Source organism: Schistocerca gregaria, chromosome X, assembly GCF_023897955.1.
Source record: "Schistocerca gregaria isolate iqSchGreg1 chromosome X, iqSchGreg1.2, whole genome shotgun sequence".
NCBI lineage: Eukaryota > Metazoa > Arthropoda > Insecta > Orthoptera > Acrididae > Schistocerca > Schistocerca gregaria.
The window spans coordinates 536,256,728-536,284,601 of record NC_064931.1 but is presented as its reverse complement, the minus strand read 5'-3'; the positions used below and the strand labels follow the sequence as shown (position 1 = coordinate 536,284,601).

General features: G+C 44.1%; 1 protein-coding gene across 1 annotated transcript; it reads right to left on the bottom strand.

Annotated features, from left to right (window-relative positions):
- Positions 1 to 1,068: 1,068 nt before the first annotated feature.
- LOC126299614 (protein obstructor-E) lies at positions 1,069 to 23,916 on the bottom strand. Its single transcript, XM_049991652.1, has 5 exons — positions 23,794 to 23,916; positions 12,600 to 12,809; positions 11,641 to 11,829; positions 9,717 to 9,927; positions 1,069 to 2,575 (listed from the first exon to the last, which is right to left on the bottom strand). The coding sequence occupies exons 1-5, from the start codon at positions 23,834 to 23,836 to the stop codon at positions 2,392 to 2,394; spliced, it is 837 nt and encodes a 278-aa protein (XP_049847609.1). The 5' UTR covers positions 23,837 to 23,916; the 3' UTR covers positions 1,069 to 2,391.
- Positions 23,917 to 27,874: the final 3,958 nt, after the last annotated feature.

Here is a 27,874-nt window from a genome sequence, read left to right as displayed (position 1 = left end):
GTAATAGGGCTATGAGAAGCTGGATGCTTCTTCTGATATATTGCAGGAAGACTTGGCAGGAATGTAGCCACTATACGTGACTGCAGGCAGTGGTGGTCACGGGTAGGCCATCGTTTTCCACATACGTCTGAGGCGCATCGTACAGCTTCTGCAGCGGCAATAGCCAGACGCCCTGTAGCGTGTATTCCACTGACCGCAAACCACCACCTTTTTGTGGCTTCAGTGGTGCCAAGCGAGAGTTTATTGGACGGCGGGATGCAGGTCTGCTGTGTTTCCTGATAAATGCTGCTACTGCCTCGGCGCCAATGGTGGCTATGTGCTGGTTAGGAGGAGGCCAGTTAAGGCCCTGCATCCAAACTATCTACGTCCTACACACACTGGACCAGGGGGTGCTTTCCAACTGGATCCCTACAGTGTCGACATGTTGCCTTGGCCTGCTCGATCACCAGATCTTTCTCCAGTCGAACACATGGTGTATCAGCAAACAACAACGGCAGCATCATCCACAACCAGCATTAAACCGTCCTTTTATTAACCGACCAAATGCAACGGGTATTGAAATTCATCCCACAAACTGAAATCCGGCACCTGTACAACACATGCCTGCACGTTTGCATTCAATATTCTGTCGGTTACACTGGTTATTAGTGTACCAGCATTTCACATTTGCAGTAGCTTATCTCACGCTTACATTAGCCAGCGATCTTGCAATGTTAATCATTAAATACTATACCTCGACAAATGTATTGCCGAAATTTCATTAGACTTAGAGACAAATTTCTCCTTCGGAGTGCTGCTCCGTATTTTTCCGTTAAGTGATCATTCTCATAAAGTGATTTATATTCCGTAATAGATTTTACACCATTTGATGTATTCCGAGCGCTGTTTCTTGTGCTGTATGAATAAAGTAACTTGAAATTTTGTTCAAAGACGGTAAAAAATGTGAACAAAGTAAGGGGTATATTTCACACATTTTCTTTACACTGGTAGTAAAGCAGGAAGTACGTTCATAAAACTAAGCATTGTGGGATAATGTCAGATGATTCTTATTACATTGAAACACCAAGCTTTGTGTAGAATGATGTTTTATTTACAAAAACGCAAAAGTGACATACATACACTTCTGTTTGTGGACAGTACACTTGATTTAATGTTAAATAATGTGTAACAACAACCTCAAATAAATGGGAATTTGTATTTGAGCAGACGCTGAATGATAACATTCTTTGAAATCAGTTTGTTCTTTTGGAGGGTACAATATACATCGAAAGTCAGCAAGCACACTCACATTCGTATATTCAGTTTACGTATAGGACTTTAGTAATTGTACGTAGAACTTTGCATAATATTGTAAACTAAATTACAAAATCAGTTACATTGACAATAAACTTGTGCACTAATTTCACCAAACTTTTCTGTGGATTTCGGTCTCTCCCGTTCTCAGTCCTCACCATTAAGAAGAAGAAATTCTCGACGGCCGTTTCAACTTCGGGCAGGCGACGACACGCACGGGTAGTCGCCATTCTTTCCAACGTACGCTCCACAGGAAAGTGGCGGGAAGGTCCTCCGACACGTGTAGCTCCGGACGTGCTCTTACGTTCACTTTTTAAGTCCCAGGTTCTTGAGTGCCTTCAGGTCTAAGTCACCGTAGTAATCTTCACTGCACATTTATGTAAAATAAAGGTAATATTACTCGAGAGATTTCGAGACACTGCTCGCAGGTCCTATTTTCTTTTTTTTTCCAAAATGAATGCGTTCACAAACCAGGTTTTTAATGATAGTTTTAAGAAGTGTACAAGTTAGGACAGTGCCCGGAAGAATGAAACAGTAAATGGACAGTGCCCAGAAGAATGTAAAAGAGTAAATGCCAGAGTAGTTTTCATCCAACAGAGAAGTTCAGTAGCAAAGGATAATTTCGTGTTAGCGGGAGTCTTTTCGTTCTTAGGAGTTGGTGCCGAACATTGCCGTCACCCGAGAAGGCGGATGCCGAATTAAGAAGTCAGTTTAATGCTACGTACCCATTTTCCAGGCGCTGAAATTTTATCGGAGTCTTATTTGTTGGCAAGTGAATGTTGTATGAAATATGACATCAAAAGGAGATGGACAAATTTACGAGTTTATAAGGGGAGAGAGAGGACATCTGCGAAACTGTTCGTCGGGTACAAATAGGGGGGTACGCGGTTTTGGATGTCGGGTGAAGTATTTTTCAAAAGTGTAGTTGCAGGGTCAGTGAAGGCTCTACGAGCTTCCGCCTGTGAAACAGTTTCGAAGCGCAGAGAACAGAGAGACCGCTGTGGAGTGTGGCGTACCAGAGTCGGAGTGGCGACGGCGGCTGCGGGGCAGGCGCCGGGTGTGGGGCTGGGGTACGAGTGAGGACAGGGAGCGGCGCGCTTAGGCGGCGTCGGAGGGCCGGCCGGCGACGCCCGGCGCGGGCGGCCTCGGCTTGCCCGCCTTGGGCTGGCCTCCCGCGCGGCTGGACGAGCCGCCGCTGCTGCCGCCGCTGCCGTTGTTCAGCCCCGCCAACAGCTCGCTCTTGCGGATGCTCTTCAGGTCCAGGTCTCCGTAGTAGTCCTCGCTGTGGGACGCCGTACACTCGGCTCAAAGCGCATGCATGCACGTGCTCTCCTACCGCGCGGCTCACAATTTGTGCTCACACTCGCGATTGTTGTTTTCAGTCTCTCGATTACCTTTGGCCGTCATTACACGGGATGTGGAAGCTAACGTGGACTACATCTACATCTACGGTGTGTGGCGGAGGGCACTTTGCGTGCCACTGTCATTACCTCCCTTTTCTGTTCCAGTCGCGTATGGTTTGCGGGAAGAACGACTGCCGGAAAGCCTCCTTGCGCGCTCGAATCTCTCTAATTTTACATTCTTGATCTCCTCGGGAGGTATAAGTAGGGGGAAGCAATATATTCGATACCTCATCCAGAAACGCACCCTCTCGAAACCTGGACAGCAAGCTACACCGTGATGCAGAGCGCCTGTCTTGCAGAGTCTGCCACTTGAGTTTGCTAAACATCTCCGTAACGCTATCACGCTTGCCAAATAACCCTGTGACGAAACGCGCCGCTCTTCTTTGGATCTTCTCTATCTCCTCCGTCAACCCGATCTGGTACGGATCCCACACTGATGAGCAATACTCAAGTATAAATCGAACGAGTGTTTTGAAAGCCACCTCCTTTGTTGATGGACCCCATTTTCTAAGGACTCTCTCAATGAATCTAAACCTGGTACCCGCCTTACCAACAATTAATTTTATATGGATCATTACACTTCAAATCGTTCCGCACGCATACTCCCAGATATTTTACAGAAGTAACTGCTACCAATGTTTGTTCCGCTATCATATAATCGTACAATAAAGGATCCTTCTTTCTATGTATTCGCAATACATTACACTGCATTACATTTGTCACTCCCTGCACCGAGTGCCTATCCGCTGCAGATCTTCCTGCATTTCGCTACAATTTTCTAATGCTGCAACTTCTCTGTATGCTACAGCATCATCCGCGAAAAGCCGCAAGGAACTTCAGGCACTATATAATAGGTCTTATATATATTGTGAAAAGCAATGGTCCCATAACACTCCCCTGTGGCACGCCAGAGGTTACTTTAACGTCTGTAGACGTCTCTCCATCGAGGACAACATGCTGTGTTCTGTTTGCTAAAAACTCTTCAATCCAGCCACATAGCTCGACTGATATTCCGTAGGCTCTTACTTTGTTTATTAGGTGACAGTGCGGAACTGTATCGAATGCCTTCTGGGAGTCAAGGAAAATGGCATCTATCTGGGAGCCTGTATCTAATATTTTATGGGTCTCATGAACAAAGAAAGCGAGTTGGGTCTCACACGATCGCTGTTTCCGGAATCCATGTTGATTCCTACAGAGTATGGTTTCCAGAAATGACATGATACGCGAGCAGAAAAAATGTTCTAAAATTCTACAACAGATAGATGTCAGAGATATAGGCCTATAGTTTTGCGCATCTGCTCGACGACCCTTCTTGAAGACTGGGGCTACCTGAGCTCTTTTCCAATCATTTGGAACCTTCCGTTCCTCTAGAGACTTGCGGTACACGGCTGTTAGAAGGGAGGAAGTTCTTCCGCGTACTCTGTGTAGAATCGAATTGGTATCCCGTCAGGTCCAGTGGACTTTCCTCTGTTGACTGATTCCAGTTGCTTTTCTATTGCTTGGACACTTATTTCGATGTCAGCCATTTTTTCGTTTGTGCGAGGATTTAGAGAAGGAACTGCAGTGCGGTCTTCCTCTGTGAAACAGCTTTGGAAAAAGGTGTTTAGTTTTCAGCTTTACGCGTGTCATCCTCTGTTTCAATGCCATCATCATCCCGGAGTGTCTGGATATGCTGTTTCGAGACACTTACTGATTTAACGTAAGACCACAACTTCCTAGGATTTTCTGTCAAGTCGGAGGAGGACGAGTTTTATGACGTCATAACATCGAATTCGAGGCCCGCGAGAAAGGCCGTGGTGCGTACGTCACAGCACGTGACAATGCAGGTCTTACGAGTGCCAGCAGCCGTCTCCGGCGGGGAGCAAATAGCTATTTCAGACGAGTTAACTGCGCTTTTAAATGCGCGCGAGCTCTCGATAACACAACGACAAAGTTAGGACATTCACCTCTTCAATTACATACTGATTTCCCTAGGCCCTGCACGGAGTCGAGTGTTCGCGATGTGTAGCGGACGAGTCGACTAGTGTGATGTCACGAGTTCGTTGCGGGGCCCGTGTTTCTCGTGGGGCCCCGGTGAAATTTCACGCTGTGTAGCATTCACGTGCGTGAACAACACATTAAGCCCCGTCGGATTTTGTCGAAATATCAACCAATAAGCTTCTGGATCGGTCTCTACCTAGCACGAATACATCTCATCAAGGTTAAAGTGGACTATTTTGCGGTTTTTGTATAAAATCTTGCAAACTATGAAAATGTACTGCTTGAAAGCACCGGCACGTCGCAGATGTATAAGAACGAGTAATTTCAGGCAAGATTCGTTATAGATAAAGGTCGGGAACCAAAAAATTTCAAGGTGTCTTGCTCAAGCAATTTCTGTGTTCGTCTCTGCAGCTGATGTAGAGACGAACTTGGAACATGTGGAGACTATCAACTTAGAAATACAAACTTTGATGACTCTGTGTCCTGTTCGCACGCAGCAAAGCTGTCAATTTGTCGGTTTCTCCATTTCAGAACCAATGTTTCGTTTTAAAATTTTGAACGTAGCTGCTGTTCAGCAACAATGAATGTGAATGAATGGTCTGAGAAAATCAGCCAATCAGTTGCAGGTATAAGGGTTTATTAAGGGCCCTTGACCATGGTTTCAACGACTGTAAAACTGTCTTCTTCAGAAGAACATGCCGGCCGCTGTGACTGAGCGGTTGTAGGCGATTCAGTCCGGAACCGCGCGACTGCTACGGTCGTAGGTTCGATTCCTGCCTCGGGCTTGGATGAGCGTGATGTCCTTAGGTTAGTCAGGTTTAAGTAGTTCTAAGTTCTAGGGGACTTACGACCTTAGATGTTAAGTCCCATAGTGCTGAGAGCCATTTGAACTATTTAGAAGTACATGGACGCTTAAAATCACCTATTGGCCACGACACATTTCAGAGAAAAGAAACTCACGTCAGGTAATATAGTATGCATAACCATCGCATGACAACAGCCAAATACGGGTTGTTGCACTGCCTTTTAATTCCAAGTATATTTTAATGTGAAGACTTTTACGCTTGACCCAGCTCCTACGGGAATGTTTTTAAATGTATTGTATTTGGTGTTACTGATGGTCACACATACTATGTTACTTCGCATGAGCTGCTTTGATCTGTAATTTATCGTCGCCAATATGTCATTCTACGTGTCCATGTACTTCTGAAGAAGGCAATTTTACAACTTTTGAAACCATGGCCAAGTGTTGGTAATAAACCTTTATACCTGCAACTGGTTGGCCGATTTTTTCAAATCATTTACTACGCTCAGTTCCTGGTTGGATATATTATTATAACTTGCCTCGAATGTTCCAAACGTGGTTTGCTTTCTAAATATGCGATCAGTGATGTTTTGTCAAGGAGGAGATGGTATATGACGGAAGTCAATCTCTTCGTCGCATGTTACTTTATTAAAACTGACTGTCGTTTTCAGGTTTACATTTATCGTCAGATACCTTTCTGAGCGTTCGCCGACTGCGATGAAAATATCATTTGCGTCCACATCCCATGTAAGGGAGGTTTTACACGAATACCTTTCAATCGCGAGAGATGACGCTGCGTTTATCATCGTAACCTGAAGTGTAACATACATCACAACTTTTCACTGACGCAGGCGCCGCAAATCGCAGGAAAGTGCATAGCAGAGGGATTTTTTTTTTTATCGTGGCATTATAATCCGTTCTAATCGCAGACGGAGCGTGGGAAGGGTGATAGGTGTGAGAGTTACCACCAATCCAATTTCTGTGCAGGTGATATATCTATGGGACTGCAAAATATTCGTAAATTCCGATTTACATACAGGTTCTTACAATTTTATACACTAGTTTTCGCGAGATATTTTCCTTAAAGTGTCCGACATTTAAGGTCTCAGAGCGAGAGTCAATTAAGCCTGTGGCTCTTGGCGTTACCCTTCTTTGGCATACCACACACTTGCAGATTATTCCACTATAGGTCGCAGAAGAATTATACTAGCAATATCTTTCATGAAAACTGCAATTTGCTGCTATCATGCAAGTTGTGTTTCGTATTCCCACACAGTTACTTCAAGGTATATCGCCGGAATTATTTCTGTGGCTAGTGTAGTAGCGATTTCCTTCCCAGTCTAAACTTGTGTTCCGTGTCAAATTACATCGGCACGTTAAATCCTAATCTTCCTTACTTCCTATATATCTTTAGACATGACTAACTACAGTTGTGATTCCTCGATCGTTTACTCTAAGGTTAACACATAAATACGTTTCGTGAAATTCACAACTTCACATTTATCTATACTAAGAGTGATTTGCAAATCTTTCCACCAGGCTGATACGTTTTCGAACTCTGATCAGACGTTACTACAGCTGTTTTAGAAGATACCGCTTTCACATAGATAACAGCGTCATCTGTGAAAATTTTATGGGAGAAAGTAACTCTAAGTCTTTATTACACTAAACTATAGTGGCACTCTCACACTACCGGTTCTCTTTCTAATAAGGCAACGATTGCGTCTCTGATTTAACAAATTGGAACACCTTTTACTCTTATCTGAGTTCGTCAGAAAATGCAGCGAACCAATTCCGTCTTAGAAGTTTCCGCTATGTGCTACGAACGAATTGTATTTTACCACAAATTGTGAGCCGCACGCTAGCGTATTTGTTAGTAGGAACACACATTTATAAATTTAGTTTGAGTGAGAGAATTATTAATAAATCACACATTTTAATGCTAGTATTTGTTTCAAGAGCTGTGAATTCATAGATGTGCAAAGAAAAGACAGCATGCTACTTTATACATTGTTCATCTCATATTTTTAATGAATGTGTTTAATAGTTTTTGCCCTTTTTGTAGTGAAATATTAGCAGGATATAAAAGTACCATGTTACTTGATAGGTTTTACTTCTGAAAGTTAACGAAGAAGTGTGATCAGTTTTAGAAAGTGCGAAAGTTATCTTGAAGTGTAATTTAATAATGGATTGAAGACACAACTATACAGAATACAGAGATGGACAGGTTGCATTACAGTAACATTTTAACACAAAATAGTAAATAAATATAAGAATTAAAAATTCAACTCAGCAGATTGCAATAAAATGACAATTTTCTTTCCACTTTTTAAGATTGGAATCTTAATACTAGACTTGTGGAACAATAAAAGTTTTTTGCTAATAAAATTAATGCGTGAAATAGGACCTACTGTTTGTAACGAATATAATGAACAAAAACATTCTCATAAAAGTTATCTCATTAGTTAAATATTTAATGGGCCCTGAGACCAATAAAAAGGTATTTTTGCTGTTTGTATCCGAAACCGTTGATACCTGCTTTCTACTACTTGTATCGTAAAATACAAAAACTTATTCGGTGTTCAAAGTATATGCCATAATGCGCGTCATAGAAAAAAATGTTGTTTCTTGAGGCTAGTTTATCAAGTTCCTAGTTGCTCTAACAACGGTATCCTTAACATAAAGAATTAAATTGTTAACTTCCAACAGCTCTACAAATACATTATTTTAAGGTTTCAGACACGCTTGAAAATAACAGTAATCAGGGCGAGATGGTGTTTTTTCTTAAAAATGGGTTATATTTGTTGAGGAAATAATCTCTTTGCAGGCTGCCCTACTGAATTTATTCTACCTTAGCGCAGTTGCTTGAAAGTTGTCAACAGAATTGCGTGCTGCTGCTGGCTATGAGGGTGAAACAAGTTTCAGGAAGAATTTCCGTTAGTAAACAACAGTAATTGCTGTGGATATGGTTACGATAAGTCAAGCAACAAGTCATTAATTTAGCTACTATTCCCGTGGAAATAACAGTTTTGCAGAGTGATGCACTTAGTCAGAAAAAAAAAAAAATCCACGAGAAGTTCGGCGCTCTTTTTACCATTTTTTTGTTTCACTTGATCTATAAATTTGCATTTCTTTGCTGTTCGACTTACCGGAATCTTATTAGTCAACATTATTAATAATAATTTCTTAAATTTGAAGACAGAGGCAGTCATCTTTGCTGCTTATAGATTCTTTCTGTCCAAAGGATTCACAAGTTTTGACACTTTCAGTTTACAATTTCCATGTGCCAAATTGTAAATGATTTCCTCAATAATTGAATCCTCTGTCCCACTATATATATATATATATACTGTCCTCTGCGTGCACTATAATTTTCTTTCTATTTTTCTATGACGTGGCTGACTTTGTACGGTCATGTTAAATGTACCCCACTTTTTGTAATGATGCATATGAAAGTTTCACCTGCTCTCATAGTTATCAAATGCTTTTGTAGTATTTATTTTTCGTACCAGACACCATTTTGAATCACTAGGCAAATGAACTTCGCAATGTATGGCCTAATTGAATACTCCAGACAATCTTACGGCTGATGCTAGACAACTTCAACATGGATAATCTTTTGAGTCACATAGTGTAGCATCCACACTGAAGTCCTGTGAAAATTCTTTCACTACTGTGATCAATTTTAAATTTACTGTGAGTTTTGTAGAAGTCTAAAAACTGACTAGTTAATTTGGTTGGCGTCATTTTCATAATACGCACACAGAATTTTAAGCTGAATTTTTATATGCGAAAACATATTGGTATACTTTTTAATTTCCTTATCTCTTCTTAGTCGGTTTGCTCCTCCACTGCTTCTCCGTTCCAGCAATGTAGTTGCGGCCTAAAATTTTCCTGATTACTTTTCGTTCTCTCTTTCGTCTCTCTTTCTGTTTAAAATAAGTGTTTCGGTCCAGCTTAAATATTTGAACTTAATAATAATTCGGCTTTTGTTTACCGAAATAACTCCTTTCAGCTGCGAACTATAAAAATATGGTTTTCCGTGCAGAGAGAAGTGTCATTCTGCAAGTGCTATATGCAGAAATACTTCAGCTTCTTTCCTAAATGACGCGTTTCGTTATCACTTTGCATTCGCCTGTGCTCTTATCCTTGGTAAGTTGTAACAACATGTCGAAATCTGGCAGATATATTTATCTTTTGCTAAACCTTGCGAATCACAAACTTAGGTTACTCACCATCCGGGAACATCTTCAGGGTCCTCACAGTTGCCCGAGCCGTCGGAGTCTCCGATCTTGAAGACAGTGCCGATGGGGCATCCGTACTCGCGGGCCACGCCCTCCAAGCAGACGTAGTATTTTCGGCAGTCTTCGGGATGAGCGTGTCTCGAGAAAGATCCCGCGTTCGCTAGTTCTCCTGGCGCCGGGCAGTTGAATCCGTTCGCCACTTCTGCAACACACACATCTCAGTTCCTTACCTTCCCTGAAACGGGCAACGCGTAGCGCGTCAGTATTCTTCCTGGACTTCATCGACATACTCCTTGCTTCTACGTCGTTCACACTGGATCAAGTGACAGCCGGTCAAGACGCACCATACTTATTTTAACTTACTGCCACTCTGAACAAAGACAGAGATCAAGAATTCCAGGTCACGTAATCGAACTTGGCTTGTCAAGAATAGGGTTGGGTTGGGTTGTTTTGGGGAAGGAGACCAGACAGCGAGGTCATCGGTCTCATCGGATTAGAGACGGACGGGGAAGGAAGTCGGCCGTGTCCTTTCAGAGGAACCGTCCCGGCATTTTCCTGGAGCGATTTAGGGAAATCATGGAAAACCTAAATCAGGATGGCCGGACGCGGGATTGAACCGTCGTCCTCCCGAATTCGAGTCCAGTGTGCTAGCCACTGCGCCACCTCGCTCGGTTTTCAGGAATAAAAAGACAATATTTTGATACAATCATCGGAGGTGGAAGTGATGGATGCTGTTATTTTACAGTCTGTGCACGAAAAATGATATCAAGGTACTCTGAGGATTTAACGTACCGTCTACGGCGAGGTCATTAGAGATGGAGCCCGGTCTCGGGTTTGGGAAGGACGGGAAACGAAATCTGTCGTGTCCTTCCAGAGGAGCCGTACTGGCATTTGCCCTATAAGCGATTTAGGGAAATCACGAAGAATTTGAATCTGGATGGCTAGACGGGGTTTTGAACCGCCGCCCGCGCGAGAGAATTTAAACGTTGTTAAGTGGGTGGGTACATGGCTTTCCTCCTTTCAAGATAAGTTAAACTGTGTGGGACGTAAGTTGTCGTGGAACTTTAAAATCATGTTTACTGGCTTCGATAGGCTCTAAACTCCAATTCTCTCCTCGCCCTTATCCCCAACAACCATTTTTTAAGCGATCACTGACCTCCAGAAGTCATTCTCAGTGTACTCCTCAAGACGTGACATCTGTGCAGTGATAACATTATGTTGCAGAATATGCTGACATTTTATTAACATCCACCAGAATACATCAAGTCGTACGCCAGGCTGGCAATGAACATAGATGTGTCTAATGGGATTGTAGGAGGAGTTTTCGTTCATGAAATGAAACAGATGACCAGTATAATGTTCTGTTGTATATGTATAATAGTGAGTTTCACAGAGTCTGTCCCAGTTTACCGAAAAGAAAGGACAAGTCATCGATAAAGAATCTTCCCGTACACTTCCTGTTTGAAAAATTGTTACATTTAACACATACGAGTGAAATGTGTTGAGGTGGAACAGGACTTTTAGCTACTACTTTGTATTTAACTATTCAGTACTTAGAGGAGAGAGGGGAGATTCAGTGTTCAAATGAAGTTATAACAAGGAAAAAACATTTGAGATACGTAAAGAGTCCAACAGATTTCCTTTCGTTCCTGTTTCTATGCGGTGTATGAAAGTGTGAGGCAGCACGACATTTGCTAATGCCGTGGTTAAGAGCTCACTCAAAGTCAGCATGACAAAGTGAGTTTTTAAGGATAACAGCATGGGGAGACAATATTATAAATAAGTCCTTGTAAAGGTGTTACCTCGATCCTCTGTGAACATGTCACAAAGTGAGAGTGCTTCATTGTGTGGACCATTATAGCTGAGCGGCGTTCGCAGTGAGTTTGTTACGTTAGAATTGCATGGTAGCACTGACCTTCGATCTTGCATTCTGGCACTTGGTCGGCCCACATGCAGACACGCGCATCACGGTCGTATGCGAGTCCCGGTGAGCACTGATAGCGGCTGGCTTCTCCGTTCCAGCAGTTCCAGAAGACGTCGCATTTGGCCTCGTCGGGGAAGATTCCGTACAGGCGCGGGCAGTGAGGTGCGCTGATTGGTGGTTCTAAGAACATCGATACAAAAGGTGCTCCAGATAAACTTAAAAACTTGGAGCCTGACACGCATAGCATAACAAAATTCAGCAAGTTTTCATGGCCGTAGTCGCTGAAGGTAATGTCTTCTCAGTGACTGGGCCGCGTCACATTCATCTTCAGCTTCTTCAGATTCGTCGTTCAGCTGTAATTTTTGTCGAAAGTCTTCTGGTATCCCCAGATGACTGAACACTGAACCAAGTGATCAACCACCTGAGGACGTCAGAAGATTATTGACGAAGATCCCTGGACAGGGGCTGAAACGCCCAGTTTGAAGAAGAAGCTGAAGAGGAATATGAGGTGGTCCTATCATCCAGGAGAATTTAAGTTCAACATATAGGGAAAATATAATATATAGTTCTGCGTCAGTCAGCTTTGTGACTGTCGCAGCATTATACTTCTTTCATTTTAGTCAACAGTCGCGGTCCTCGCACCATAGTCTATAATGGATGTAATTATTATTCAACGTATAATATTAATTACGTTTCTGTTTCGACCCATCGAGTCACGTTACTAAAGTGACAATTTTGGTGCTTAAATAAAGCGAAAATCTAGGAATTTGCTAGTATGACATAGCCTGACAATCCAGAAGATTTAGGAAAACGAGAAGAATTAAGAAAAATTATCATTGTCGTTTTTTGTGTTGAACCGTCTTACTTTTACGCTTGTCCCAAGCGACAAAACTACTTTTTATTCCTCTTATAGTTGTAAACAATATAAGAAGTGTCAGTGCATTACTCACCGAGTTGCGTGCGCTCGTTACACTCGACGTTGTGGATATAGTCGCAGTTCTCGGTGAGGAACTTTGAGTCGGTGGCGTCGAAAGCCAGTCCGTTGCCGCACGTCTTCAGCTCCGCGACGCCGTTGTCACATTTCCAGTATTTGTCGCACGACCGACTGTGTGGGTAGAATCCGTAGTCGTCCGGACACTTGAAGCTCTCCTGGGCGGTAACTGTAATCATAAGAAGAATGCTCTTACAGACTGCAATCGCAATGCCATTTACGAGTCAACAAAGCGTATTTGTAAAGATTAAGCTTTATGCTATACGAAGAATGGGCTTCTGTTGCACATTTCTCTATGTGGATAACTAGGAATACTTCAAAACTAGGTGCTTCGTAAGTTGGTGGTAGTCGACGAGGTATTAGACAAAGTTTTGTGCATTGAAAATATGGAGGAGGTAGCATTAGGGTTTAACGTCCCGTCGACGACGGCGCCGTTACTGACGAGGCACAAGCTCGAAATGAAGAAATCGACCAAGGAATCATGCCGGCATTTGCCTCTGGCGATTTAACGAATCCACGTAAAAAATAAATCTTGATTTAAGGAGAGGATTTGAACTGTGGAAAGTACTGAGGTGTGACGCTCGATCCATGATTACATTCCGCTGTCGATTGAAAATGACTGAAGATAGTGCTTTGATACTGACCTCTTTCTATTACACGGATTACACGAGGTATTTTATTTTTAAACTTGGAAGCGCCAACTATCTGAATTTAACACCTAATTGAAGAGTGAAAAGTATGGCGCTGTAGCTTCCACAATTTTCAGGAAAATCCTTCGCTGAGTTGAGTTGCTGTTGAAAGGAGCATTAAGAGTGATGGTGAAAGGCTGATCGAGTGCAGTTGTGGTACTTGTGGCTCATAGGGTTGAAAGGTTTGTTTAGGTGGATAAATAGAACATTTCTATCACATAATGTTCAAGATAGGGCTTACTTGAAACTACCTAAACTTTTCTAGGTGCGATCGGAACAAACGCGAAAATGTTGGTGTCTGCTTTAGGAGCGTAAGGAATTCCCGATCCAATAGTGTTCAAACTAACAGGCACAAGCATTTCATGCCAAGAATCCTATCTCCTGCATACTTGTGTCGCAACGATATTCTACCTACATCGAAGTTGTTCACTCCAAATGTTGTTGTGACAATCAGGTTACGCTTTGCTTCGGCTTGATAACTCTCTGCTGATCGAAACCGTTAGCACTGAGCATAAAAATAAACAGCTGATGATCATCTTCAATGAAGTTTCACAACTCTAGCTCCACTATCATTAGGAGCATTGAAGGGTGTTACAGTCGGAGACTGCTTCGGCAAATTATGCAGAACGCCACGAGTCTAGATGTTTAAACTACGCGTTTCAGGAACTTCGTCACTGGAATCGAAAGCTTTTTCAGTATCAAAAGTCCTTCTCAGCCATCGATACAGATGTGTCAGAACGAAATTCGTGTTAATGAGCTTCTGACAGCATTCTTTCACTGAAAATTATACTTTTTCCGAACGGAATGATCGAAAGGTACAGTTTGCTTTGCAGACTCTGAATATGAATTTCGAGCATGGTGGAAATAATCTCTCAGTTTGAAGACTAGGAACCGTGTAAACTGAGAAGTAAAAGCGAATAAATTAAAATGCCTCTTGCAGGCAGACGATACATATTCTCGGACCCGAACAACACAGATGCTCAGAGATATTGCAGCACAATATAAGCGGAGCTGCAGTATCTCGTTTCTAGTCAGTGATGTTCCTCAAATTTCATTGTAAGCTAGTCGTCCTAAGCCAGTTACTTACACCACTACCTGTTGGTCACGAACTTTGTTGATGTAATTAACTTTTGTGATATGGACTTCCTGGCAGATCAAATTTGTATGACGGACGAAGCTTTACTTCATTCGTGTTTTGAAGGTTAATTTTATTAGGGAATACACTTAATGAAACTCGATTGTTACTAATCTATGACTGTGAACCCTTCGTGACGCTACCCGATTACTGATTTCTTCCTGAAATGTTATCCTACGTTTCTTCCACGAAAATATAGCGAAGCAAGTTCGTGGTGTAGAACACGAGCGTTGTGGCGGTCGAAGGGAAGGAAGATCTTTATTTCTGAATGCGGTGGTTCCCCCCCCCCCCCCCAAAAAAAAAGTTCTAGCGTTATCGCAGGGTCGTGGAAACGCTATAGTCTTCTCCAATGTGCGACTCAAATTGCAAATGAACTTTCGTAAACTGTTTAATTTTTTTCGGCGCATCTTAAATGCACATCTCCTTTGGTTGGCTAGTGATGAGAGACTGGACCCGCATTCGGGAGGATAGCGGTTCAAATCTCCATCGGGCTATTCTTATTTAGGTTTCCACGGTTCCCCTAACTCGCTTAAGGGACGGTTCCTTTGGAAACGGTGCGGCCGATTTTCCCTCGTCATCCTTTCCCAAACCGAGCTTGTGTTCCGCCTATGATGGCCACGTCCTCGGCTGGGCGTTAAATATTTATCTTCTTTCGTTGTCGAGTGAAAGCTCCAAAACAGGAAGTGTGAAACAGCGAGTAAGAAGTTATATCGATGATTCACTTCTACAAGAGTTTAGCGATATATCAGTTCTGTGTATGCAACAAAATACAATAATTTTATTTATTTCGTTTCCATGCTCTCGGAAGCGGAGCAGGAAAGTAGTTGCATGGAAGTTATGCGATTAACAGCTGGGGACAAACTTTTGGATTTGACGCTTTTTCAGCTGTCACTTTTACAGTTTGTTTTATCAAGCATCTTATCATTTGGCCTAATGAGGACGAGTACAGCCTGATTCGAGATCTTTCCCATAGAGAAAAACCGTAGATGGTTACCAGGAATCGAACCGACGACCTCTACGTTAGTAGCCAAGAACGCTGGTCACTTGACCACGGAGGCAGTCTGTGTGGAGCCGGCGGCTGCCGGCGAGCGAGAACGAGGGAGTGCGTCTCGTGAAGGGGTTGACCTTCGGCCTAGCCAAGGCCGCCGACTGTTTCCGGTTTCACTCACATTCGTAGCCTTCCACACCTTTTTCCTCGGCGCCATGGTACAGATCTAAAAAAAAATCACAAGGAAGCCGGCGCTTATTCGCCTTCTGAACTCTGATACTAACTAACGTAGCGACGAAGTTTCAGACTATACGAGCAAACGTCCAGGGTTCGACTCTCAGTTAGTCGTAGAATAGTTTCCGATAATTAACAAGCTGACTTTCAAAAGCGTTAAATCTATGTCAGATAACCTGTCGTGGTTCATATTCCACGTTATACTGTAGACTCCATTGCAGCTATCTGTGTGAACCGGTTCTCGCCCATAAAAAGGCATAATGTCTCCACTAGGATCGTGGCTAGTAAAGCAATGTGGTATTCAAATCCACCTTCAGGTTGAGGATAGTAGTGCTCCAACAACCTGATCCACAACATGTATTTCTCCTGCTTGTTAGCTCAGTTTTAGATACTGGAAACTTTGAATATATATAGGGGTTTGGCGACATGACACTATATTGGAGAAACTGGAGACGTACTGGGCAAAAACAGATTTAAAAATCTGTATTCTTCCTCTACAACATTTCAAGGAATACTGGGGCTGTTACTGAGACAAGGTGCTGTGTGACAATGTTCCCAAACTTATTCACCTGTGACAGCACCCGTCTCGAGTGAATTACGATGTCGATGATGGAACGTCCAATCCGACGGAAACGAAATTGGGAACCTAACAAAAACCGAAAAGGCACAGCAGCTAGCTAGTATCTGAAATCTATAATTTTCTGATTGACTTAAATTTTTAAAAAGTAACAGCTAGTCGATGTGAAAATGTGCTCGCCCATTAGCAGAATAAAACGATATTTTTACACCAGCATCCAACAGTTACTTATCAGTTGTGTAAATTATTTCAGACCTAGTAGAGTTGTGATTAATACATTTACATCTTTCGCGAAACGTTCCTAATTTGAGAATAAATTTTAGGGGCGTGTATAACTGTTTAGCGTGCACTAAGCGAGTTGACGTAGTGGTTAAGGCACTGAAGTCTCACTCGGAAGGAGAAAGAAGGGGAGACAGGGGTTTAATTTCTCGTAGATGTCGAGGTTATTGGAGACAGAGCGCAAGCCCGGAAAGAAAAAGGATAGGGAAGGATATTGGTGTTGTGCTTTCAAAGGAACCATCCTCGCATTTGTCTTAGGCGGCTGAGAGAAATCACGGAAAACCTAAATCAGGGTAGCAGGACGGCGATTTGAACCACGGCCCTCCCGCATACGAGTCCTGTGCGTTACCACTGCACCACCCTGCCTAGGCCATCGGAAAGAGCGGGTATCCAATTACTGTTCGGCCATCGAGATGTAGGTTTTCTGTGGTTTCCCTGAATCGATTAAGGTTATTGGCGGAATGCTTCCTTTTGCAAGGAAACGGCCGACTAGGTTTTCCATCCTCGTCGCATCCGATCTCGTGCTCAGCCCCTGGTGTCGGCGTCGACAGGATGCTGGACTCAAATCTGCCTTCCTACCTTCTCCCACTAGGAACCGGACAATAGGGTCTAGACTATCACGACGACGAAGTGAAAGCAAATTTCACGCTTTTGCCTCTTCTCAAGTCTTTACCTGAATCCTTACAGTTTTGTAGGATATTACTCTTCGAATGAGACACACCCTGTCTCTATCTTCTCATTAAATTTCTTTCTACAGGTGAGAAGCACCTGCCTTTGCGGACATCTGTGGAAGGAAATCAATGGAGATCAGATTGACCCGTTCAGAGCTAACGGACATATTTGTCTTTTCTCTCGATGCTGTTGCTGGCTGGGGAAGATCACGAAAAGATTACCAGTAAAGGCTGAGCCCAGCTACGATGATGCTGTTGTAGCCTCAGTCTTAAGGCTGGTTCCATGCAGATCTCGACGCTGGTCTGCATAACTCCTGCAACCTAAGTCCATGTGAACCTGTTTATTGTATTCAAGCCATGGTCACGCTATTTTTACTCCTCACACTTCCCTCCAGTTCCAAATGCATTATTCGTTGAAGCCTCAGGATGTGTCCTGTCACAATATGAATGAGGATTTCACTTCGGCAGACCATTACATGAATGCTTACAGATATGTATAGGATACTGTACACGGGAAGATACGGAGAAGTCTCTCTCTTCTAACGCCCACATGTCTAAAAATAAATTAATCAAGCTCAGATTGTCCTGTTCGGAGGAAAGGGATGTATCTGCTAAACCTTTTAAAAGAATTACGTGTTGGCAAGGGTCGTGAAATGATTATCAGGAAGACTCAGTCAAGCTGGGACAATATGAATTCACACTCTGGCTCAGTGCACCATGGTTCACTACCCACGTTAAACTGTAGGTTCTCCTGTAACTGGCTGTCTAAGTCAGTTCAAAGGCTGGAGGAAGACAATGGCATAGCACCTCCAACAGGATCGTGAATAGTAAAGCATCCCTTTCTCAGAGCATTTCATGAATTCTCACACAGTGGATACCGTGCGCAATTATTTCATTCCGCAGGAGAAAAGCTCAGGCCTTTGGAGAGACCAGGTTGACCAGTTCAGAGGTAATGGGAGTATCTACTTTTCCTCTCGGCAGAGCTACCGGTTGGGGAAGGTCGTGATGAGGTTACCAAAAGAGAGACAGTCCAGTTATTCCATGTCTCTCTCGTCTGAACTGGGCCAGACCGGTTTCAGAGCAGAGCAGCACGGCCAGAGATCCACGGCGCGAGCTGAGCTCTGGGATGGCGGCGGCAGCCGTTCGCAACCCGGTTTGGAATGCGTGGCCTTGTGCAGGCAGCTCACGCCATTGGTCAAGAACACGCGGCCAACGGGGTTCCTCCTCCGCGATGTGCCTACGTGGCTGCCGCCGTCCATAAGGCAGCCACGCCCCAAACCGCCACGTATCTGCGCTCCGTTCCTTCCATCTACTAAAAGAACCTCGCAGCTCAGGAACTAATGCTTTGCAGTTTTCCTCGAAAACGATTCAAACGTTTTTCTGTCCATGTCAGTCGACTTAGCTGCTTGTGGATAGCAAATACAATACCGTACCTCATCTTCCGAACTGGGCATTAAGACAACACGATGTCAAAGAATTAAAAAAAATTGTACAGAAACTGAAGACCAACCAAAAGGCCACACCAAACAGTAAATACGTTAAACGTAAGAAAAATGTGCGCTGCAAATTGTGCGCATATAGCATGGCATACGTTGGGCAGATCATAAGAATTGTTAAGCAAAGACGTGAAGAACACAAGTATTACTTTCCGCCCAAGCAGCCAACTAAGTCCTATATCGCCGAAGACTGAGAACTAAAACGAAATACGACGATGGTAGTATCTTGGTGCACGCGCCGAACTTTTGGACAGTGGAATATGGAAGACAATCGAGATTACAGTTGCGGATAAATTTATTAACAAAGACAGAGGCTTTGGTTCGAGTAAAGAGAAGGATACAGCGATAGATTTACTTGAATCACGTCGTAAGACTTACCAGTGCTCCCTCGAATCATGGCTAATGTCTGCTATGCTTTTTTGAGAGAAGGACATCATTGTCTTACGGGTTTTTCCTTACTTACAACATTTTTCACGGTTTGGCATAGCGATTTGGTTTATCTTAAAACAAATTTTTGTGTGACTGTTTTATTCTTTGACGACACTGGTAAACAGTTGCTAGGTCGAACCGAAGAGCAAAGCGTCTGCCACAAACCATTTGGTCCGAGTCTTAACAGCAAGTAGTGGAATCTTCAACATTATAGTTCGACGCTCAGATTTAACTGTAGGTAAATACTGTATTAAGCGTGAAAATTATTCGGTGGTCACGCCGATTTCTAGAGTAGTCTGATAATCTGTCACCCAGTTTACAAGTCCTTTAGCTGCGATCCAGTTCATTGTGACTGCATCCGCGTGTTGTGTAATAGTGGTAGGCCTACAGATGCTGGTGAACACTCCGTAAGTATCTGGTTTGAAGCCCGAAGTTTATGCAGCGTTCATAAGTGAGCGGGCGATGTATATGGATGGGACTAGGACAGGGCTGTGTCGACATTCATGCCGTCAGAGCGGGTGCAGATCGGTGCTGGTGTAAGGGCTGAATGCACGAACGAAAGCTGCTCTGGGACCACACCCTGTCGAGAAAGCTGCAGGCTTTCACTTTCCGCATTCCCCGCCATGTTTATTCTCCACTTCTACTGTCATTTACACGCCCTAAACGTTTCATAAGCTACTTGGCACTAACATTGTTGGCACGGCACATGCGTCGCAACACAGCGTACTCACAACGAATACGTACAAACTTGTCGGTACCTTATTATGTCATTGTACTGGGTAACAAATACAATGCTTACGATTTTATTTTCAGCAGATGGTAGTTAGTTTTATCTTTGAAACAGCACTCCAAAAATATCAGATGCACTGTTTAATGGAACGTAAATGTCTGAACATGGTGTATGGGTATGAAGTGGATCGACTATATACGCTCAAATGTGGGTAAAACAAATGGTTGGCTGCGATCTGCAGTCCGTCTATTACACCTCAAAATATGGGAACCGTATCAGGTAAGACTTGAGGGTGACAAGATCGTATACAAAGGAGGGCGCTGTGAACGGTTACGGGGATGTTGACTGGCGAGAGTGTGTAACAGAAATGTCAGAAAATGTTAACTAACGAAACATGACAACAGGAGCCGTGCATCTCGCGAGAACCATGTCATAGAACTTCAAGAACCATCTTTCAGGGCTGGAACTACGAACATCATTTAGCCTCCTACTTACCTATAGGGTAGAGAAGGCACAGATAAAATAAGGGAAGTAACAGCTCGCGATTTGGCGTACGAGCAATCATTCTCCATCGACTGCAACGGGCGAGGCTCTAATATTTGGTACAATGAAGCACCGTCTGCGACACGCTTCACGATGATACGCAGAGTATAGCTGTAGAAAGAAACGCGGTAGGTAAGCGGATGGTATGTTGGACCCCTCGTGCTACACTAAGCGGCAATTTGCATCAGTGTCTGTGCATATCCTTTCCTACTAACAGTTCTTCCACAGAAATACGTATAGGCTCTTGTCGGAGCGAGCGTAGCAATTTCTCACACAGTCCCTGCTCATGCGCGAAAAAGGCGGTGCTTTCTAAATCGTCGAAAGTATGCTCTAAACTCCAGACAGTCAGTCTGAAATAATAGTATTCGCTAGGAAGAAATATTTTCCACAAATAAAATGTGAAAATGAAAAGGCTGTAGGTGACAATCTGAAGACTAAAGATAACAGGAGATAAACTGTGTTCTCTGTCACATAGCCCCAACGCTTAGGTCAACTCCTAACGTCTATATTGCAGTAAGACTGGCTGACTGGATCGCCCCCGCTCCGCAGCTGGGGCACAGCTTCGAGTAGTTCCAACAACACACGAAATTTCATCACGAAGTGAAACCGGTGTTCGACTTTCTTCCGTGTTGGGCAGGGCAATACTTTCACCGAATCGTTACATGGACCGTTTGTAAAGGTCATCGAGTCACTCCCTCTGATGCAACAAGCAGCCACAGTTCGTGCCCGCCTGTTAAGTGACAAGCACAAAGTGCCGACAAAACGAGCTCTTCTGTCATCGGAAAGAATTCGAGAGAGAGTCACGTACCAGGCTTGCTGCACCACTGCAGGCAACTTCTGAGGATATGCGCAGAACGAATTGGGATAAATCGTCGCTCATATTTGTCTGAACCGGAGCGATTGCGAAAATTAGTCGTTTCTGTTGCGTAGTTCTTGAAGCGTTCGATTATCATGCGCTTAAGTCCTTCAGGTACAGCAGTCAGGTTTTTAGAGGCCACAGCTGCTGAATTTTCGGTTCAGAAAGGTGTTAAAACGACATGGTGCTCCGAATTGGTACTACATGGTGTGGAAATTGTCAAACCTGTTGCCGTAGGCAAACTCGCTTATGCACAACAAAAAAATAAATGAATGAAGTTCTTTGCACATCGGACAGGCAGCTGCAAGGGTGTTGTGCTACCTAGATACGCACTAACGGCGGAGCTGGAAGAGAAACACGACCTGAATTTCTGTGACCCGCATGTGGGAGAAATTTAACAGCGAGAGTTGTTCCAGCGTGTGGGGCAGTGAAGGGACGGACGAGGAACGGCACGCCTTCTCTTGGGTTTCAAATCAAGACAACAGGATTAGCCACTCCCTGTCAAACCAGCGCTACAAAATCAGATTCACATGCTCTCTAAGCTTAAACTTGAAGGTTGCTATTTTTTATAACACCTGTCTCACGTAAGGGAATAATGGAGCTAAGCAGATGTAGGACTATTTTGAGCTTAGTCTGTTTGCTAAGGCAAGCAAGTTAATTTTTCCGTTGCGTGTCACTGGAGACTGTATCTACAACAGACTCTTTCTCTTCATTTCTAAAAAGAAAGTGAACTATCCTTAGCGGCCCTAAGCCAAAATTTCTGTGTAGAAACGCTGTGTGTGCATATGTTGTGTCACCTGCTCCACTATTCAGTTCTAACACCTGCATCCAGTTGAGACATGGCCCAATACTCACCTGGACAACGAAAAAAGCGATCATATTCTAGTCTTATACAGTAATCTAGAACTTATTTTGGGTCGTGAGAAAAATATCATGGAGTTAGTGTACAGTCCAACAGAAATAAAAATAAACTTACAATTCTAGCCGTAATTGTTTTAGAAAACACTTTTCTGGACCCGCCTCTTACTGATTCTGTTCCAACTTATCCACAAGCAAGCAGTAAGAAGACTTCAACTCACTTATTACACCTAAGCAAACCCTTTGCAGACAACGCCCTCTTTTCTTCAGTCAAAGCAAGAACTGCGTAGTTTTCTAGAAGTCGGGCTTGCTTAGTGTTGTAGTAAGAACGCAATAGAGAGAAAGGCTTCCGGCGACGATTACTGGGTGTACATAAACGTAGTACGTAACTGTCACGATTCGACGTCTCATTTAGAGCTTAACGTAACTGATCTAAAAAAATTCGCTTAGCAGTAGCCAAAGGAAAGGCTTTAGCCTACTGGGTGGAAATGATCTGACGCGGAAGCTGTCGTTTGTCTTATTTAAGTTGGACTGAAGGCTCTCTTTCTCTCATCAGGAGTCGACGGAAGCCTGGGTGTGTTGCAAAACACGCCGCTTTCGTTTCACTTTCCCCGGACAATAAAGTGTGATCTACATTCCGGCGGGCCGTTCCAGCGATACTTTTTCAAACACTTCCACGCCTATTTCTCTGTCACGCTTGCACAAAACGTTCATTTTTATCTCTGGGTGAAAGTAGACACAGTGTTCCACTTCAGTTGTTGGGCTGGAACGGTTTTGGACACTCGTCGAGGGGAGATGGTAATTAAGCTGTTGAGGCTAGTAAGATCGCTGCAGATTGCAGATATTCTCTGCAAATGATGTTTACTTGATCTTACAATGCTGCATCATTGCGTAAATTAAATGGAGATACTCAATCTACTAACAGCTTGAAGCACCAAGCATATCAGTTGTATTCAAAATTACGTATTAGAACGAGAGGACTAAGAATCACAGGTATCTTAGGCATTAAAGGCATTGCGAGGAAACACTTTGGAGTAAACATAAAATTTTAATCAATAGTTACTGTGTGCATTTTTTGAAAAACTACTTTCTGTCCCTCAGAAATGACTTTTATCGGTTTCACTTTCAGTATCCGGGCTCCCATGGTCTCAAAACATTTCCAAGGCAGCCCTTTACATTTTAGTAAGATACATTAGATACTAGTTAGAAGCTACTTTCGACAGATGGGAGACAACTGTGACACCTGTTGTACTTTGTACTAGAGTAGGAGAGCCATAATATCTGGGAGGTACGGGAAGAGAAGTAGATAAACAGATCTACATTGGCCCATATTACCATCCAGAGATCTGTGGAAGGCCACAAAAATTGTACAGCCGAAATTTTTTCCATAACATATTGGCGAATTTGAGTAGAACTTGATAGATTTTCGTCCATAGGACGTAGATCAAACGAAATTAGTATTTTCTTGCTAGACAAAGAATGTAGCGACAACAGCCGAAATTCTAACGAAATTTTGAGATACAGCATTGAAGCTAATAGCTAAAAGGTTTATAAAACGTCGTCGCTACGTCCGAGAACTTGTCGCTGTGAAGGTAGGGTGATTGGTAGTGTAGGCAGGCCGGAACACGAGAGCGACAGAGACGATCCGCAGGAAACACTGGTACGTACCCGCGGCGGCGGCGGCGAGCACTAAGACGCACAGGCGGAGCATGCTGATGGTGAGGGCTGGCGGCACACTGGCTTACTAAAGGCTGCGGCGGCGCGCAGCCCGCTTTATACCCCGGCGCGTGACCTACTCTGACGCGCGACACTTTCACACCAATCTTCCGTTCCGGCCGGCGCGTTTTTATCCGAGTAACCTTCGGCGTGGCGGTGGCGGTGCCGACGCTGGGGGAGGCCCAGGTAGCATCCCCATGTCAGATGGCTCCCGCCAGCGGGACGCGCGCCCTCGCCCGTCTACGTCACCGTCGTCAGGGCCGGGCGCGCTCCTGAACCACTGACGGCGACGGGTTCTGCCGCAGCCCAGCTCAGGAAGGTCGCGAAAACGTGAACGCCCTTGCATTTCCCGTATCTTCGATACGCGCTCATCACGGGAAACAGTTATTACTGACGGCACCACTATCTGACCAGAAGTATCCGGAACCTGTTAGTGAACATTAAGACGAGATGTGTCCACCCTTCTCGTTTATGACGACTTAGAATCTAATTACAATGAAATGAACACCCTTCGCTGCTTACAAGCGTTGACATACGTCAACGGGGGCAGGTGAAAATGTGTGCCCCGACCGGGACTCGAACCCAGGATCTCCAGCTTACATGGCAGACGCTCTATCCATCTTCTTTTCTTTAAAATCTCATTATGTTCGTTATTGTTAGTTTCAATTGTTCGTGGCGGACGTCACCTGACGCCCATTGAAGTTCGTTACTGATCCAGTCACTCAGTTTTTTTTTATTACAGAGGGCAGCTAACCCTCTGACCGAACACGCTGAGCTACCGTGCCGGCTACCCGTCTGAGCCACCGATGACACAGATGATACCGTGACTGCAGGGATTTATCTCTGTCACGACTCCCACGAAACCCACATTCTCAACGCACTACATTCGTAGTGCCCCCGCCCATTATACTCATTACTCGCGGCGCGTTGCCGATTCCCGTAAGAGTTCGGGCACTGTTTGTACATTCGCACAGAAGAAGAAGGTGGTCAAGTGGCCGGTGAGCCTTATATATATATATATATACTAAGATGTCCGAAAGAACAGATACCATCTTAGTATAGACTTAGAATCTGTTGGGGACAGTGTCAATAAAGTGTGTGAATGTGTAGAAAGGTACGGCAGCCCATTCGCGCTCAAGAGTGAAAAGCAAAGAAGGCAAAAATATTCGACGGTGGGGTCCGGAGCGCAGTCGACGTTCTAGCTCATCTCAAAGGTATTCGGGACTCCGGAGACGCCAGTCCATTGCAGGAATGTTATTGTCCACAGACCACTGCTCCACAGATCCTGCTTTGTAATAGGGTGCATTCTGAAGACGCTACAGTCTTCTTCGAACTGTTGCTCTATTGTACGCAGTACATAATGCTGCAAAACGTATTCATATTCTTCCGAAATCAGTGTTTTCTTAGTCGCAATAAGGTAACCACACCGTAGCCACGAAATACTTACCCATACCGTAACACCACCTCCTCTGTACTTCACTGCTGGCACTACACATGTTGGCAGGTGACGTTCTCCAGGCATTCGCCACACCCAAACACTTTCATCGGGTCGCCACTGGATACAGCGTGAGTCATCACCCCAAATCACTCATTCTCTGTCATCTACTGCTCTCATTCTTTATGTCACCTCAAGCGTCGCTCATATTTACTACAGAAATGTACGGCTTATGAGAAACTGCTTGAACATTGTATTCTATTCTTTTGAACTCCCTACGGACAGTCATTGATGGCAGCACTTTGGAACTCACGAGTGATGGTTTTCGCTGATTTCGTGCGATTTTTTACAACCGCCCACCGTACTGCTGGTCGGTCCCTGTCCGCCAGCATACGAGATCTGTCTGATAGGGGGTTAGCTGTGGCATTTTCATCGCGTTTCCACTTCACAGTGATATCAGCAACTGTCGCCTTCGGTAGCTGCAGAAGGATTGAAATGTCTCCGGTGGATTTCTTACTCAGATGACATCCGATGACTATCCAACGTTCGAAGTCACTGAGCTCTCCTGACAGTTCCATTCTGCTGTTACTCTGCTGTCTCTGCTGACTAGAGAATACGCTCTGCCTCCTTTTCAACTGGCGGGTCCACCTTTCGTGACTTGTAGTGGACAGTTACGCATTACAGAAGAATGTCTGGATACTTCTGATAAGATAGTGTACATTTGAGCTCTGAAACCCACTGTAAAGCGTATGGCAGATTGTACTTCCCAATTTACCATATGTTATGGCTTCTCTCCATTCCACTGGCATATGATCCGTGGGAAGAATGATACGAGAAATAATCATAATGTTTTAATTACCTCATGTAAACAAAAAAAGAAAAGAAAGCTGTGACCATGAGCCAAGGTAACGGTGCTAGATCTTCCCTACATGTTCATCCTTCAATGCAATACATTTTTCCCAACAATGGATGACTGGGCGGAGACCTTTGCTGTGAAAGTCTTGACTTATAACTGTCGTGGAAAAGCTCCACCTCGGGTCTCAGTGGTCGTCACTCTGGGAACATATAAAAAATTTCTTTAAGATGGAAAATCTTCTGCCTAAGAATCAGCACGGTTTTAGTAAGCATCGCTAGTGTGAAACTCAACTTGCCCTTTTCTCACATGATAGCCCGCCAGGTATGGATGAAGAGCAACAGGCAGATTCCATATTCCTGGATTCCCAAAAATCATTTTACACAAAGCCCCACTGCGGACTGTTAACGAAGGAACGAGCATACGGAATAGGTTCCCAGATATGTGACAGGCTCGAAGACTTCTTAGGTAAAAGAATCCAATACGCTGCCCTCGACGGCGAGTAATCATCGCAGGCAAGAGTATCGTCAGGAGAGCCCAAAGGGAATTGTGATAATACCGCTGTTAAGGAAAATGTGGAGGCTGGTGAATCTCATCCATCTGTATCTGTCACAGAATCTGACAGTAATTAAAGTAATTACCTCTAAACGCTAACAATGGATCAGTTTTCATTAATATCTTACTATCTTTTCCATTGTTGTATTGAAGTGAATACAAAAATTCTGCGAATTTTATATACGGTCTAGATGACTCCTGTAACTGTAGACACTGATACACCATCTATGCGGTTACAGAGGATTTGCCCTCATTTGAATTCTGAGTTTGATACGACGGTTGATCAACGCAACAATTTCACAATTACAGAAGGTCTGAAGACTCCGAACACTTTGAGAGATGATATAGTACTTGGGAAAAGACAACACAGCTCCAGTGCACTATATACAAGTTAAGAAAGTATTTCCAGAAAACGAGTTGTTTACTCCACGGCGCTCACATTATTTTTCAAGCCCCAGCACACAATTATGATGAGGAAAATGAATTACTTGCTTACATTCTGAGAAAATAGAAAGCATTACATTTAAAATTACTGTCTCAAAATTACATATGACGTATGAAACAGCAATGGAATTATGTTAATAATATAAGTAACTGATCTGCATAGATTGTATATATATTACACTCCTGGCAATGGAAAAAAGAACACATTGACACCGGTGTGTCAGACCCACCATACTTGCTCCGGACACTGCGAGAGGGCTGTACAAGCAATGATCACACGCACGACACAGCGGACACACCAGGAACCGCGGTGTTGGCCGTCGAATGGCGCTAGCTGCGCAGCATTTGTGCACCGCCGCCGTCAGTGTCAGCCAGTTTGCCGTGGCATACGGAGCTCCATCGCAGTCTTTAACACTGGTAGCATGCCGCGACAGCGTGCACGTGAAGCGTATGTGCAGTTGACGGACTTTGAGCGAGGGCATATAGTGGGCATGCGGGAGGCCGGGTGGACGTACCGCCGAATTGCTCAACACGTGGGGCGTGAGGTCTCCACAGTACATCGATGTTGTCGCCAGTGGTCGGCGGAAGGTGCACGTGCCCGTCGACCTGGGACCGGACCGCAGCGACGCACGGATGCACGCCAAGACCGTAGGATCCTACGCAGTGCCGTAGGGGACCGCACCGCCACTTCCCAGCAAATTAGGGACACTGTTGCTCCTGGGGTATCGGCGAGAACCATTCGCAAC